At 42.2% G+C, this 17,275-nt stretch overlaps 1 protein-coding gene across 2 annotated transcripts in view; it reads left to right on the forward strand.

Annotated features, from left to right (window-relative positions):
- The window catches only part of BRWD3 (bromodomain and WD repeat domain containing 3), a 126,248-nt gene that overhangs the window by 98,021 nt on the left and 10,952 nt on the right, over nucleotides 1-17,275 (forward strand). For both annotated transcript variants that reach the window (XM_075940777.1, XM_075940778.1), the window contains 8 exons: nucleotides 83-203; nucleotides 2,437-2,562; nucleotides 2,651-2,732; nucleotides 4,735-4,791; nucleotides 6,104-6,244; nucleotides 6,845-6,997; nucleotides 16,198-16,361; nucleotides 16,837-16,934. In XM_075940777.1, coding sequence (XP_075796892.1) covers nucleotides 83-203; nucleotides 2,437-2,562; nucleotides 2,651-2,732; nucleotides 4,735-4,791; nucleotides 6,104-6,244; nucleotides 6,845-6,997; nucleotides 16,198-16,361; nucleotides 16,837-16,934 — 942 coding nt within the window. The remainder of the gene's footprint in view (nucleotides 1-82; nucleotides 204-2,436; nucleotides 2,563-2,650; nucleotides 2,733-4,734; nucleotides 4,792-6,103; nucleotides 6,245-6,844; nucleotides 6,998-16,197; nucleotides 16,362-16,836; nucleotides 16,935-17,275) is intronic.

Consider the following 17,275-nt stretch of genomic DNA (forward strand, 5'->3'; position numbering starts at 1 on the left):
CTCCTTTTTATAATAGATCTAATTCATACTGCCAGTGTTATCATCTGTGGCATCTGACTGATTCTGATCTTTCTGTTTTTAGATATTTCTAACCCCTTTGCTGTTCCAGTGGACCTTAGTGCCTATCCCATGTATTGCACTGTAGTTGCTTACCCAACAGACCTCACCACAATCAGAAGGAGACTGGAAAACAGATTCTATAGGTCAGTTTGATTTGTATCTAATTTAAATTACTGTGCATTTACTATGTATCCCACTAGCATGATCTTCTGAGCTGACTATTGCAATTCAATAAATAACTTCAGTGAATATTGTCACTTACTGTAAAAAGTGTCCTCAGGTGATCCGCAGCATCAGATTAGACTCCATGTGCAAACTTCAGAGAATAAATCTTAGATTTCTTAAAAAAGGAGTTTATGGCATATTGCAAAAATAAAACCAAGTTTCTGGATCTTTATCTCTTTCTCAATCTGAGACGTATCCATCCTACAATAATTAGAAGCAATTCAGATTTGCTTGATCAAACTTCTTTTGGCTCTGGTATCTGATTCTTTCACTCCAGTCCAGAAAACTTAGAAGCAGTTCAATATTCCTACCTTCATCTAGTAGTGTATCTCATCCTTTTAAAAAAAAAAAAAAAAAAAAAAAGCACCACCAGTATGTACAGTTTTCAGACATGTACATTTTTTTCCTACCATTTGTTTTTACAACTTAATTGTAGCCTGGTGAGCGATGAAGTGTTTGGGGTGTAAAAAGTACCAAAATAATAAAGCGCTGTAAAACTTAAAACAAAAAATCAGTTTTCTCCAAATTTCAGTTGTGTTGATGTACTCCCCAGATTTCTCTCGAGTACCCCCGAGGGTACTTGTACCACTGGTTGAGAAACTCTGATCTAGTACAGTGGTTCTCAAACTGGGGTCCATGGACCACTAGTGATCTGCCGATGCCTTGCAGGTAATCTGCAGCTTGAGCTCAGGCCCTCTCTCTCCCCCCCCTCCCACCTCCACCCCCACAACGGGGATCCCATGCTAGCACTCCAACCTCACGGCCCTCCTGCAAAGTTGGAATGCCAGTGGGGGAAAGGAGAAAGCCCTGAGCCTTCCCACCAGATTTGCCTCATGAGGAGAAAGCAGAGCCGGAAGCAGAGCCAGAAGCTGCTTTGTGCACTGCTGCTTTCCCCTCCTGGATGTGCTGCCTGAAGGCTTTTCCTGCTGCTCCCATTGGCCAGAAGCTAGCCAATGGGAGCAGCACAAGGCCGTGCCTGGGAGTAGAGGGGGGCACAAAGGCAAGTAAGTGCCCCTCTTCCCCCTCGTGCCCAGACCCCCATCTACCTGCTGAGATCCCGCACCTCCAGCCTGCTCCTGCACTCTCCCCGCTGGCTAGACAACCTACTCCTAGCCTGCTCTTGCACCCTACCTCCCACCCAGACATGGCACCCTCACCCCCTTCTCACTCTCACCCAGATCCTGCATTCCCATCCCTATACCACTCACTGGCAGCCCTGTCCTACTCACTCAACCCTTCATCTTTTACCCCATCCCAAAAATTCACTAACTCTGGAACCCCAGAAGAGTTAATCTGGCCTATAGGAAGCCCTGAACCTCGGTCCTCCCTGGCCCCCCACTCTCTTGCCCTGCACAGGGCCACATCAGTGAGGATTGGAGAGTGTTTTTTTTAAGGGGGGGTGTTTGTTTTTTGTTTCTCACTTGAGTGATCCCTGACTGATTTTTCTGTAGGTTAGTGGCCCCGACCCAAAAAAGGTTCCCCACCCCTGCCGTAAGTAAAGGCATAGTTGAAAACTTTGTGTTGGAGATACATCATTAATATTTTACTTTATTTAAAATGAAGTTTAATGAACTAACATAAGAAAGTTAAAGCACTTGATCTGTTTAATAATTTAAATTAATATTCATTTTCTTGCTGGTTAAATTAAACCATTCTCCCCAGCTGCAGCACTAGCAAAATGGCTCAGATATAATTATGTAATTAATGGTGAGTTTCCATTAGCAACTGGTGGGCCACAAAAAGGTTTGCATTGAGCCAGGTGGGACATAGGCCAAAAAGTTTGAGAACCACTGATCAAGTAGCTGATCATCTTAACTTTTTAAGCTGATTTTGAGGCAGCAGCAAATAATAGCTCTGTTATTCCCGTCTCCTTTCCCTTAGAGCACCAGAATTTACCATTGGGCCCGCTCAGCCAAGTTCCCTCACTGAGGCAATTTCTTTCTTTCTTTGTTAATAGTGCTATGTGAGTTTTCTTACCATGTAATAGGCCATGGAGCCTGTCACTGCCAGCCTGTCAGATCCCAGACTTCTAAGCCACCTGAACAGAGGCTTTGTGTCTTAGTGCTGGGTTAACAGGAACTACCTGTTTTCTAACTTTCCTTTGCTGCCATGAAACTTAGTAACATTTTTCTCCCCCATTCCCTCACTCAGGAGAATCTCAGCATTGATGTGGGAGGTTCGATACATTGAGCATAATGCTAGGACTTTCAATGAGCCAGATAGTCCTATAGTTAAAGCAGCCAAAATTGTAACAGATGTCTTACTTCACTATATCGGGTGAGTAGTTTGTGTTTCCTTAGGACAGCATTTCTGAGCTTCCAAGTCAGTTCTGAAACGTATTTTGATTTGTCCTGTTGCTCTCCAGGGATCAGAGTTGTACAGATATATTGGATATATATAATAAAGTGAAAGCAGAAGATCTAAGCAGTACTGATGAAGAGGAGGAGGTAAGAGCAGTAAGCATGATCATCAGAATCATATTTAACTCTTTTTTATTCGGTAGATGGAAGTTTACGAAATTTATATTTATATTTATGTGTAATCACCTTGGGCTTTGATACAAGACTGGGTGTAATTTGTGTGGCAAGGTCTTCAATTATAAACTCTCCTCATTTTGTAAGATTGATTCTTTGAGGCTGACTAGCCACCTGAATCTACCCTGAGTGCCTGAGTTTCACTTTTGCATGGAGAAGAAAAGCTAAGGGAAGGTGGTGGGGGGTGTAGGAAAATACATGAGATAATATAATATTGTATTATACAGTTCTGAGAAACCAGGTAAGCAGTCATCTCTCTCCAATCTCTCCACCTTCGAAGTGGCACCACAATGGATTTTGTCTAAGAGTTTTTTTTTCTTCATTTTTTGGCTTTTGCCTTGTAAAAATGACTGAAACTTCAGAGTGGTTTCTGTTTCTAACCCCATGTTCTTTTTTAAAAAATGCAGTTTCCAAGAATATTACAGTGTAGCAATTTCCATTGTGATGTTCTGACTTATTTTTTCCTTAGTTCTTTCAGGCTACGGTCTATGAGCCATTTATAGTGGGACATGTTTGTCATGGTTATTTGCAGCCACCTTCTCCAGTTCCCTCCCCCCATTATATCTATTCAAATATTTGAAGGAAAACTGATTGCTGGATGAGTAAACATGTTTACCAAATGAGTAAACGTCAAACATGCTTCACAGCTTTCATAACAGACCAGAATGAATACAGTGTTTGAGGATGAAGAGGAGGTTAATTTGTCCTACTCACTATTGTGTGAACACACTAGGGATGTAACAGTGTAGGCAATTAAACGATTAACCAATAAGTGGCTGCTTATTGGTTAATGTTCTCAGCTACACGCATCCTCCTCTCCCCCCCGCTTTCTGCCAATAAATATTTCAGCAGGCTGGCCAAAAGTCTGGCTCAGTCCCAGCCTGTGCCAGGTCCCAGGAGCTTCTACCCCTGCTGCAGCTAGGCAGGAAAGTCATTTAGGAGACGGGTGGGCAGGCAGTTCACCCCCAACTCATGCTGGGTCCAGGGAGCTACCGCTGCTGTAGCTGTGCAAGCTGCCTGCCTTGCTCCTAAATTACTTTCATTGCAGAGCCACAGTGAGGGTAGCTCCCAGGACCTGGCATGAGCCAGGACTGAGTGCTTGCAGTGCTAATGCTTATTGATTAATCGTGTAGTTGCCAACATTTTTGTCAACTACACGGTTAACTAATTACACACTTTTTAACATCCCTAGAACACACACCTTTTTTCCTTTAATTTTTTTTAAAAGAATTGGCTTCTAAACCTGTTTAAGGATAGGTTCCAAACCCCATATAAGCAATGTAAAAAGCATAAAAAAACACTAAATTTTCTCTTTGCTTACAAATGTGGAATAAATAATTTTAATAAAATGTGTTTTCTTGCATAGATTTGGAATATAATAACTCTTGCATTTTGCCTGTTTAGTGAGTTGTTTTTCTTTTTGTGCTCCTGTTTCATTTCTTGCTCTGTTTTTAGATGAATTTGTATGTCACTAAATCAGCGGTTCCCAACCTTTTCCAAATAGGGACCCATTTTGACAGGGAAAGGTGTGTTTGTGGGGGAGAAGGGGCAGAGCCACCTGGGGAGACACTTGGCGACCCTTTTGAAATGCAATGGTGGCCCATACGTTGGGAAACCCTGCACTAAATGAATACAGACTTCTTTAAATATAAGAGAGCACTGAACATAAAGTGTTTGTTTCTTTGGGGTCTTACAAGACTCAACCTCACTCATCCAGCCATTTCAATTTTTTATAGCTATACATACTAATATAAAAGGTGAAATTTCTAGTAAAAGAATCACTTCAGTTTCGCTTGAATCATCTTTTATTGCAGCAATCTCACCCAACATATTTATTCACACAGTAATTATTTGGTTTTGTTCTTTTTCTTCATGCTGACACTTGTTTGAGTGTAATCATTATTTTTTCCTTTAGGTGGCAGAAGTAGATGTAGATTCAGATGGGCCTGGAACATCATCTGGGAAAAGAAGAGTAAGTAAATAACTTACTTGTGTCCAGTGTGTGCTGCAGGAGTTGGGATGGTCTAGAATTAATTGCACTCATTTAGGACTTGACCCTGCATAGGCTCAACTTTGAACAGACAGATGCCTGTATAGAAAGTTAAGCACGTGTGTAAGTGTTGGCAGTGGCAGGATCACAACCTGATATTACTATAGAACAGGCCTACTCAACTTTGGAAGACCTGGGGGTCACAGTGATACTCTCAGAGCATGCCGAGGGGTGCAACTTGAAGTATGGTTGCATATACATGTAAATATATGCAAATAGCTTCTTTCACACTGATGGGTATGAATACAAAGATTAAGAGTAGTTGTGGCCAACCCGCAGCTTGTGAGCTGCATGCGGCTCTTCCCTCCTTTCCCCCTGTCAATGCAGCTCGTGAAGCCGCCCCCGCGCTCCTGAGAACAGCCCCCGGGCTCCCCTGTGCTCTCTGGGGCAGGGGAGCCGTCTGGTGCTTCCAATATGGTGGCGGCCGGTGAGAGCCTGCCGAGGCCAAAAAACATAGAAACGTGTTTCTCATGTTTCTTAAAGGGGCAGGCTTCTCTCCCCCTTCCCCCCCTCACCACCTCACCCCCAGAACTTTTCCCCGGCTCTTCATGCTGGATCCACTAATATCTTGGCTCTTTATCCGGAACCGGTTGGCCACCACTGATTAAGATTTAAGCGGCGGTGCTGGACCCAAACATGGCCAGTGAGCCAGTCAGCACCTCTCAGGCACTGCCCACAAGGCTAAGTAGCCAGCACTTCCCACAATGCCCAGCACTCCTGGCACCTCCTCCCTGGGGGCTAGAAACACTGACACCCTGTACCCGTCTGTTCCAGCCAGCTCATCCACTTATATCTTTCAGTGCTCACCCTGCCTGGGAGATGCCTCGCAATTCTGGAGCGTATTCCCAGTGTAGGCCATGTTCAAAGGATATTGTGCCCCGCGTAAACCCAAACCACTCTGTGGGCTGAAAACAAGTGTTGAGTAGCTCTGCTATAGAAAGTAATGTTGATGATTGCTTAGTGACTTTTATTGCTCTGATTTTTTAACTTTCAACAGATTCATTAATTTCCATGGGAAAATAATTGTTCCCTTAAGCCACTGAGGTATTGCGGCCTTTCTGAAATGTTATACTACTCTACTTGTGCTGCATGTTCTTATTTATGGACTTCAATTTTCAACTATTATCTAAGCAGATTGAAAGTAATTTAAATCTAAGAACAGTAGATACAAAAACCTGTGTGCTTTAAAAGTTATTAAAACGAAACTTTTATTTTCTTCCCTTAAAATGTTCAGGTAAGACGACCAATAAAAAGGCAGCCCTTCAAAGCAAGCCCGGATGCTTGGAAAGAACAGTGCAAGCAGTTGTTAAGCTTAATATATGAACGTGAGGACTCCGAGCCTTTTAGGCAGCCAGTTGATCTCTTCTCTTATCCTGTAAATATATTTCTCTTTTCTGTAAATGTAACTTAAAACATCTTATAATATTTCAGTCTTTTAAGAATTCATATATTCTTCTTCTTGCTGGATATATTACTAAGCTCCTCTTCGTCATTCACAGTCTGTCTGCTTTCATGAGGGCTAAATTAATTCCCTCTAAGATGGTGAGGGATCCGAAGCCCCCTGAACTGAGCAAGAATAAGGGCAGCAGGAAATAGCCATCTTCTTCAGAGAGCTCAGTCAGTGAACATCAGTTTCACTTCAGATCCTCCTGTTGTTCCCACATCTCAGCATCTCTTGAGCAGAGGCTGCCAGGCATATTCTATTAGTGCTGTTGAATGGGGGAATGTGGATTAGTCCCTCAAACTCATTTTTACCTCTGATGGAATATGAACCATGGCGTGCCAGCAAAGCCCATTGGAATCTGTAGCTAGGAGATTTAAGTTTAGTCTAAAACAGAGTTTGTGGAACTGTTTGATTATTTTGTGGGTTAGGATAAATTTGAAAGGTACAAGGACATAAACTCATGTTTAATTAAACAGTTCATGACAACTAGTGATAACTTTACCTATTGTCTAATATTACATATTTTTATAGGACTATCGAGATATTGTAGACACTCCGATGGATTTCAGCACTGTGAAAGAAACTTTGGAAGCAGGAAACTACACCAATCCTCTGGAATTTTATAAGGATATTCGCTTAATATTCTGCAACTCAAAAGCTTACACACCTAATAAAAAGTCACGGGTAAGTGATAAAAACATGAATATGTGATATTTCATGCCATTTCTGCTAAGATAATCACACTTTCATATATGGAATGAATGGCACATTGAATGTGCAGAAAGAGGTTGCAATATTACATTTTTAAATATAAATGAACAGGTACTGTTATTTTAAGGACCTAGGATTATAAATCTCATTGGGAAGCTAAACTTGTGGAAAGAACTATGACTTAGAGTGGTCTACACAGAGAAAAAGCCCACAGTAAGAACATAAGAATGGCCGTACTGCGTCAGACCATAGGTCCATCCAGCCCAGTATCCTGTCTGCCGACAGTGGCCAATGCCAGGTATTCCAGAGTGAGTGAACAGAACAGGTAATGATCAAGCGATCTCTCTCCTGCCATCCATCTCCACCCTCTGATAAACAGCGGCTAGGGACACCATTCCTTACCCATACTGGCTAATAGCCATTAATGGACTTAACCTCCATAAATTTATCTAGTTCTCTTTTAAACCCTGTTATAGTCCTAGCCTTCACAACCTCTTCAGGCAAGGAGTTCCACAGGTTGACTGTGCACTGTGTGGTGAAGAAGAACTTCCTTTTATTAGTTTTAAACCTGCTGCACATTAATTTCATTTGGTGGCCCCTAATTCTTATATTATGGGAACAAGTAAATAACTTTTCCTTATTCACTTTCTCCACACCACTCACGATTTTATAGACCGCTATCATATCCCCCCTTAGTCTCCTTTTTTTCCAAGCTGAAAAGTCTTAGACTCTTTAATCTCTCCTCATATGGGACCCATTCCAAAAACCTAATTATTTTAGTTGCCCTTCTCTGAACCTTTTCTAATGCCAATATATCTTTTTTGACATGAGGAGACCACATCTGTATGCAGTATTCAAGATGTGACTGTACCATGGATTTATATAAGGGCAATAAGATATTCTTCATCTTATTCTCTGTACCTTTTTAAATGATTCCTAATAGTAGCTAGTGCTGTAAATATACTGGCCTTGTGCATTAACTTAATGCACTTTGGAAATGTATTAAGCTAAACCTCTCAAGGACACACTTAGTGTGTAGTATGAGTGTCTGCATGGGGAGTTAGTATGGAATGTCTAGTGCATTCTGCTCATTGGTTAAGCCTTAACCAGGGGGTGGGGCTATCAGGAAGGGAAGGCTAGGGCTATATAAATCCTGCTAGTAAGCGACCAGGGAGCTTAGTGAACAGGAACAACTATCAGGGAGTTAGAGGGGGAATTTAAGGGGGACACTAAATACACTGAGCATTCTATAAGACTTCTTTTAAACTGAGCTAAATCCAAACTACCTGATTTAAATAACCCTATTCTGTAGGAGAGAATGCCGGCAGAAGCATTCTCTCCTATGGGTTATCCTGTTTATTGCACCCAATGTAGCATGTACAGTTACATGCCCGATGGACAGGTAGCATATGTGTGCATTTGGTGCAAGGAGCTCCTGACCCTCCGAGATTGCGTAAGGACTTTAGAGGCCAGGATGGCTGAATTGGTGGAGCTAAGGGAGGCAGAGTGATACATAGATGAGGCTTTGCAGGACACTGTAGACCTGTCCCACCTCCGGTTAGACAGCCCCTGTGCTATTGAGGAGAGTGAAAGGCTCAGGGAAGAAGAACATTGAACTGGAGCAAAGGGAAATATTCCCATAGTTGAGACCCTCCTTCCGGAGGATGTTGTGGTTTCCTCTCACTGAGGATACCTCTCTGCAGGAGGGAACTCCAGTCATTAGGAAAAGACAGGAAAAGCAGAATACTCCAGTTATTAGGAAAAGAATATCCCCTTAGTAATGGGGGGTTTGATCATTAGAAACCTAAACAGCTGGGGCATTCGATCATTAGAAACCTAGACAACTAGGTTAGTGATGACTGGGAGAACCGTATGGTGACTTGCCTTCCTGGTGTGAAGGTTGCAGATTTCTCAAGACATCTAGATATACTTACATGTAATGCTGGGGAGGAGCCACTGGTCATGTTACCAGTAGGTACCAATGACTTAGGGAAGGATAGGAAAGAGGTTCTGGAGGATAAATTTAGGCTGCTTAGGAAAGAGCTTGAAATCCAGGACCTCAACGGTAGCATTCTCTGAAAGGCTTCTAGCTCCATGCACAGGGTCAGGTAGGCAGGCAGAACTTCAGTGTCTCAATGCGAGGATGAGACGATGGTGCAAGAATGGGTTTAGATTTATTAGGAACTGAGGAAACTTTTGGGATAAAGTGAGCCTGTATAGAAAGGAGGGGCTCCACCTAAACCAAAATGGAACCAGATTTCTGACACTCTACATTAAAAAGGTTGTAGAGCAGCTTTTAAAGTAACAGGTGCGGAGGAGCACATGGATCGGACAGAGACATTTCTTAGGGGAGAGTCTATTAATAGAGATTCTCTATGTTCTAGTAAGGAGGTGAGGATGGAAGATGATAAAATATGGGAAAGATCAGATGAGAAACAGTCAAATGAAAGAGTTTAACACATCAGGAAATAGCAGACAGCTAAATAGTTACAAATTTTTAAGTACTTATACACAAATGCTAGAAGCCTAAAGAATAAGATGGTTGAGCTAGAATGCCTTCCATTAAAGGGAGGATATTGATATAATAGGCATCACAAAAACTTGGTGGAATGAGGACAATCAATGGGATACAGTCCTACCAGGGTACAAAATATAGCGGAAGGACAGAACAGGTTGTGCTGGTGTGAGGGAATGGTACTATACGTGAAAGAAAATGGAGAATCAGATGAAGTAAAAATCTTAAATGAACCAACTTTTTCCATAGAATCTCTATGGATAGTAATTCCATGCTCTAATAATAAGAGTATAGTAGTAGGGATATATTACTGACCACCTGACCAGGACAGTGATAGTGACTATGAAATGCTAAGGGAGATTATATTTATACAACCTATTTATAAAATAAAATACTCAGTAATAGTGGGAGATTTCAATTATCCCCATATGAACTGAGCACATGTCACCTCAGGACAGAGTGCAGAGATAAAGTTTCTTGACACCTTAAATGACTGTTTCTTGGAGCAGCTGGTTCTGGAACCCATAAGGGGAGAGGCAATTCTTGATTTAGGCCTAAGTGAAGCGCAGAATCAGGTTCAAGAGGTAAATATACTTGGACTGCTTGGAAATAGTGACCATAATGTAATACAATTTAACACCCCTGTGGTGGGAAAAACAACTCAGCAGCCCAATACTGTGGCATTTAATTTCAGAAAGGGAAACTACACAAAAATGAGGAAGTTAGTTAAACAGAAATTAAAAGGTATAGTGCCAAAAGTAAAATCCCTATAAGTGTCATGGAGACTTTTCAAAGACACCATTATAAAGGCCCAACTTAAATGTGTACCCCAAGTAAGAGAACCAAAAAAGTGCCACTGTGACTTGACTTAACCAAGTAAAAGAAGCAGTGAGAGATAATAAGGCATCTTTTAAAAAATGGAAGTCAGATCCTAGTGAGGAACATAGAAAGGAGCATAAAGTTTTTCAAATTAAGTATAAAAATATCAAACTCAAAAAGCAATAGCAAAATGTTTTTAAGTACATCAGAAACAGAAAGCCTGCTAAACAACCAGTGGGGCCCATGGATGATCGAGATACAAAAGGAGCACTAGACGATAAGGTCATTGTGGAGAAAGTAAATGAATTCTTTGCTTCTGTCTTCATGACTGAGGATGTTGCGGAGATTCCCAAGCCTGAGTCATTCTTTATAGGTGACAAATCTGAGGAATTGTCACAGTTTGAGGTGTCATTGGAGGAGGTTTTGGAAAAAATTGATAAAATTAACAGTAACAAGTCACCAGAACGAAAAAGCATTCACCCAAGAGTTCTGAAAGAACTCAAATGGAAAATTGTAGAACTATTAAATATAGTTTGTAACCTATCCTTTAAATCAGCTTCTGTACCTAATGATTGGAAGATAGCTAATGTGACACCAATATTAAAAAAGGGCTCTAGAAGTGATCCTGGCAGTTACAAACCAGTAAGTCTAACGTCCGTACCAGGCAAATTATTTGAATTTGTCAGGGACTTCTAACCCAGACGGCTTCAGTTCCTTGTCTGACTGCAAAGAGACAGGCAACACCAGCGAGGTCTAATCACAAAGCTCTTTACCGAAGAGTGTACACAACAATAGAGAGCAGCCCATCTCCAAAGAGAACCAGCCATGATTTCAGTAACAAGTAGGTTTATATAGACAGTTCCGTCGCGTCATAGAATATTCACCCAAGCAACCCACTCCTCTTTTTAGCTAAACTTCTCATATCTGTGCATACTTGGCCAACTATACAACATGGCCTTAAGCAATTCATAATACATCAGCACAGGAGACAGGTATCAGGCAACCAGGAGACAGAGGAGACAGGGAGTTAAGAACAGACATAGAACAGAAACAGGGAGTCAGGACAGCGAGGAGTCAGTTTATTAAGATCAGAGGGAGAACAGAAACAGGGAGTTACCCTATCAGTCCTCAAGACAAGCTGTTCCTCATCACAGTAGGTACAAGAATGCAGCTTTTTTACTTATCTTACTTTTGCAACATAAGCAAGTGTATAGGGTGCACCTTTGCTTGAACCATGTCTCTAGTTCTGCTCAGGGACTACCCAGAAACCTTTGTTAGCCTCCTTTTGATCTGTCATAGCATCATTGCACTAGGCCCAATTCTCTAGGGCCTAACAAAATTACAGTTAATAATAGAATTGTCAGACACATAGATGAACATAATTTGTTGAGGAAAAGTCAACATGGTTTCTGTAAAGGGAAGTCATGCCTTACTAATCTGCTAGGGTATGTCTACACTAGCTCGTTAGTTCTAGCTAGGTAGGGTAATGAGGGCAAGCGGAGTTGCAAATGAAGCCCGGGATTGAAATATCCCGGGCTTCATTTGCATGTTCCCAGGCGCCACCATTTTTAAATCCCCCTTAGTCCGAACTCCGTGCCCGCGGCTACACGCGGCACGGAGTAGGTAGTTTGAATTAAAGATCCTAATTCGAACTACCGTTACTCCCATTCCACGAGGGCACATTACCCTACCTAGCTCGAATTAACGAGCCAGTGTAGACGTACCGTTAGAGTTCTTTGAGGGGGTCAAGAGGCATGTTGACAAGGGGGATCCAGTGGATCTAGTGTACTTAAATTTCCAGAAAGCCTTTGACAAGGTCCCTCACCAAAGACTCGTAAGTAAGTTGTCTTGGAATAAAAGGGAAGGTCCTCTCATGGATTGATAACCGGTTAAAAGACCGGAAACACAGTGTAGGAATACATGGTCAGTTTTCAGAATGGAGAGAGGTAACTCAAGTGTGTGTACTGGGATCAATCCTATTCAACCTATTTATAAATTATCTAGATCAGCGGTCCCAACCTTTTCCAGATGGGGACCCATTTTGACAATTCAGGAAAACTTGGTGACCCAAAGCAATTTAAAAACCGGGGGGGGGGGGGGGGTAGTGCCGTAACTAGATAATTTTGCACTTGAAGCAAGAATATAAAATTGTGCCCCTTCCTGTTTATATATTCATAGTAGTTATTTCATAGAAAAACTGAAAATACATTAATAATAAAATAATAGCACTACATTTGTTTGAGTTGTGGTGGGGGAAAGACACTCATCCCCAAACTGCTCCCCCCGGCTTAAACCCCACACTCAGAAGCTGGAGGGGCTGGAGGAGTCACACTCACCCCCACCTTCCTAAGCTGGGCTCTGCTTCTTCTGTGCTTTCCCTAGCATTCTAACTTCTTTCCCCCCATGTCCAGGGATATTTTCTTACTCCAGTGGTCACCAACCAATAGCTTGGGATCTACTGGTAGATCTTGGAGCCTCTGACAGGTGATCCTGATTGGTTTGGCTAAGAGGCTATCAAGTGCGGGTACTTCAGCTGCCCCTTTCACCACTGCTGCGCACCTCCTGCCCTTTACCTGGGAGCTTTCCCCCGCCTTTTGGGAGTCTCCTGCTTGTGTTACAGAGCAAGGAAGGGAGAGGAGGGGTGCTGATGTCAGGGTGCCCCTTCTTCCACCCTGTATTCTATCTCCACAGAACGGGAAGAGGGGGACAACAGGGCCTGGCATGGAAGGAACAAAAGACAGGACTATGCAGCACTTTAAAGACTAACAAGATGGTTTATTACAGTGGTCCCCAACACGGTGTCCGTGGGTGCCATGGCGCCCGCCGGGGCATTTATGTGCGCCCGCTTAGTGCTGCCCCTGGGAGCTCGGCGCATGCGCGGCCCTGCCTAGGGCCGGCTCTAGGCACCAGCAAACCAAGCATGTGCGGCACATCCACTCAGTGTGCAGCAACAACCAAAAAAGAAAACAGAATGTTAGGAATCATTAAAAAAGAGATAAAAACAGAAAATATGTTATTGCCTCTATATAAATCCATGGTATGTCCACATCTTGAATACTGCATACAGATGTGGTTGCCTAATCTCAAAAAAGGTATCTCAGCATTGGAAAAGGTTCAGAAAAGAGTAACAAAAATTATTAGGGGTTTAGAACTGGCACCATATGAAGAGAGTTTAAAAAGACTGGGACTTTTCAGCTTAGAAAAGAGGAGACTAAGGGGGGATATGATAGAGGTCTATAAAATCATGACAGGTAGGGAGAAAGTGAATAAGGAAACATTATTTACGTGTTCCCATAACATAAGAAATAGGGGTCACCAAATGAAATTAATAGGTAGCAAGTTTAAAACAAACAAAAGGAAGTTTTTCTTCATGCAGTGCCCAGTCTACTTGTGGAACTCCTTGCCAGAGGATGTCGTGAAGACCAGAACTTCAACAAGATTCAAAAAAGAACTAGATGAATTCATGTAGGCTAGGTCCATCAAAACTTATTTGCCAGAATGGGTAGGAATGGTGTCCCTAGCCCCTATTAGTCAGCGGCTGGAAATGGATGAGAGGAGAGGGATCCCTTGATGATTACCTGTTTCTGTTCGCTCTCTCCGGGACATCTGGCATTGGCCACTGTCAGAAGACAGGATACTGGGCTAGATGGACCTTTGGTCTGATCCATTATGGCTGTTCTTATATTCATATGTTTGCTTGGAATTCACACCTTATGTTAACATGCACCAACTTCCCCATGTAGACAAGCCCTCTGATTCTCAAGTATTCTCCTATTCTAGTATGGAGGAAATTAGAATCATAGAGCTGGAAGAGACCTCAGGAGGTCATCAAGTCCAGTCCCCTGCCCAACGCAGGACCAATCCTAGCTAAATCAACCCAGCCAGGGTCCTGTCAAGCCAAGATTTAAAAACCTCTAGGGATGGAGATTCCACCACCACCTTAGGTAACCCATTCCAGTACTTCACCACCTTCCTAGTGAAATAGTTTTTCCTAATGTCCAACCTAGACCCCTCACACTGTAACTTGACACTATTGCTCCTTGTTCTGCCATTGGTCACTACTGTGAACAGCCTCTCTCCATCCTCTTTAGAACCTCCCTTCAGGAAATTGAAGGCTGCTATCAAATCCCCCCTCACTCTTCTCTTCTGCAAACTAAACAAACCCAAATCCCTCAGTCTCTCCTCATAGGTCCAGCCCCCTAATCATTTTGGTTGCCCTCGTCTGGACCCTCTCCTGTGTGTCCACATCCTTTCTATAGTGGGGGGCCCAGAACTGGACACAGTACTCCAAGTGTGGTCTCACCAGAGCTAAATAAAGGGGAATAATCACTTCTCTAGATCTGCTGGCAGTGCTCTTCCTAATGCAACCTAATATACCATTAGCCTTCTTGTCTACAAGGGCACACTGTTGACTCATATCCAGCTTCTCATCCACTGTAATCCCCAGGTCCTTTTCTGCAGAACTGCTACTTAGCTATGTGGTCCCCAGCCTGTATCAGTGCTTGAGATTCTTCCTTCCCAAGTGCAGGACTCTACACTTGTCCTTGTTGAACCTCATCAGATTTCTTTTGGCCCAATCCTCTAATCTGTCTAGGTCACTCTGGACCCTATCTCTGCCTTCCAGCATATCTGTCTCTCCCCCTAGCTTAGTATCATCTACAAACTTGCTGAGGGTGCAATCCATCCTCTCAGCCAGGTCATTAATAAAGATGTTGAACAAAACCGGCCCTAGAACCGACCCTTGGGGCACGCCACTAGAAACCAACCGCCAACCTGACATCGAGCTGTTGATCACTACCGACAGTCTAGTCAGCTTTCTATCCATCTTACAGTCCATTTGTCCAATCCATACTCCCTTAACTCGCTGGCAATTATTTCACTCTTTTTTTGAGGTCAAGCTCCTTCCCACTTCCATACCACCTGGACACAATTTGCTAGCCACTGTATATGGGCTCCTTCCACTTTCATCCTCTTCTTCCCTGTTGACTCACAGCAGGAGAATATCAGATATATAGTCCCTGCCATAGGCTCAGCAGGGCTTGAGCACCCACAGGGGAAATTAGAATATGCTTCGCCTCCACTGGTAGCCAAGCTCCTCTCTTCCCCGCTCCAGAACCTTCATGTGCTGCAGCTGGCCCTTGGTGTCCAGAAGGAGTGGGGATGGGGCGTGCTCACAGGAAGAGGCAGAGAAGGGATGGAGTAGGGGCAGGGCAACAATGGAAAGAGAGAGGATGGGAGAATATGTGGAATTGGTGTGGGGCCAGAGTCAGAGTGGGAGCTCTAGCACCCACCGGCTAGAGGGGAAGTCAGTGCTTATAGGCCCTGCCCTTCGCTCTTGAAGCATGACCCAGGCAGAGAGGGTGAAATGCCTTGGCTGTACTTACACTGGACTTACCATGCTTCTCAGTCAGCTGTATTAGTGCTAGTTAAAAATCTGGCCTTGAATTCAATAGGCTAAACTTGACTTCATGCCAAAAAAAAAAAATTGTTTAACGGCTGTTGTCATGAGACTTCACGAAGTTTAATTAATTGTTTCATCCTTCCCTGTTTGGGGTCCTTCATTAACAACCCATTTGTCTAGTTTGTCATCTAATTAGTTTGTACAATAAATAAGATTGATTACACGAAGACCATAAATTGAAGTATTTCATTCTGTAGATAGAACACACATGATTTTTTTATACTTAGTACATTCTTCACAGTTGTCTGTTAGTATGGTTCTTGCTTTTGGAATATTAAGGTTGGTATATTTCTATAAATCTTTGCAACACTGTTTTTCATGGAATTTGTTCTAAATGTGGAGATCATCAGTAAATATGACCATGACTACTTTCTCCAGATCTACAGTATGACGCTTAGACTGTCTGCCTTATTTGAAAATCATATTAAAAATATCATCTCTGAATACAAGTTGGCCATGCAGTGTCAGAAAAGGAAGAGGCCACGGTACAGAAAACGACTAAGGAGCAGTAGTAGTTCACCATCTAGTAGCAGAGCATCCAGGTAACTTAATGAAACTCACTATCTGCTTATTTTGAAATCCTGTTTTAGGTGGAAATAAACATTCAGATAAGAAGCCAGTAACAATATGGATTGTGGGTTGCCAGATCGAGAGTTTAAGCCCACACTAACACTGGAAGTCGTACATAATTCCAGCAAGTGGGAGGGGTGCTATATAAAAGTATGAAAGGAACTGTATAATGTATTAATTTCTATAATACATTTTATAAAGTAAACGATATGTTCCTTTTAAAATCTTGTTCTTGTACATTTGTATTTCTTTAATAAATTCACCAGTATTTTATATATTTTATTACTACATTGATGTAAGCTGTGGGACAGAAAATCAAATATTCCATGTTACATTTAAATATCAAACTTAACACTGTTAACACATTTTCAATGTTTGCATGTTTCTGTTTTTTAAGTTCTTTTGTATTAATATTTGTACGCTTTTGGGGATGTTTCATATCTTCAGCCCTAAAGGGAAACAGAAACAAGTGAAGATTCAACCTAAAATTAACCAGAATACCTCACTGCCTTTGACTAGGACTAACTCTTCAGTTTCATCTCATGGTAAGTAGAATAAAAAGTGGTATACATGACAGAACCAAAGCCTGTTGACAGGAATGCCTAATGAAGAAAAGCAGAGGGCTATTTGTTGTTGATCTTAAACTTATGGAATTCATTTGTCAAAGGCTAAATTGAATTGCTATATGTGCAAAGATTGTGGTCATAAAAGCATGTTTGGCAGAGATTACATGCAAACTAGATACATCCTTTAGGTTCTTGGTAAGTTACTAATGTAACAAAAGTTTGGATTCCCCAGCATTAATTAAAGAAAAGATTGAGCCCTTTTCACTCTTGTGAAATCTGAGTGTTTGCATAGTGCCCTAGCACATCAGTATATGGAGAGA

This window comes from Pelodiscus sinensis, chromosome 13 (assembly GCF_049634645.1).
Source record: "Pelodiscus sinensis isolate JC-2024 chromosome 13, ASM4963464v1, whole genome shotgun sequence".
NCBI classification, from domain to species: Eukaryota; Metazoa; Chordata; order Testudines; family Trionychidae; genus Pelodiscus; species Pelodiscus sinensis.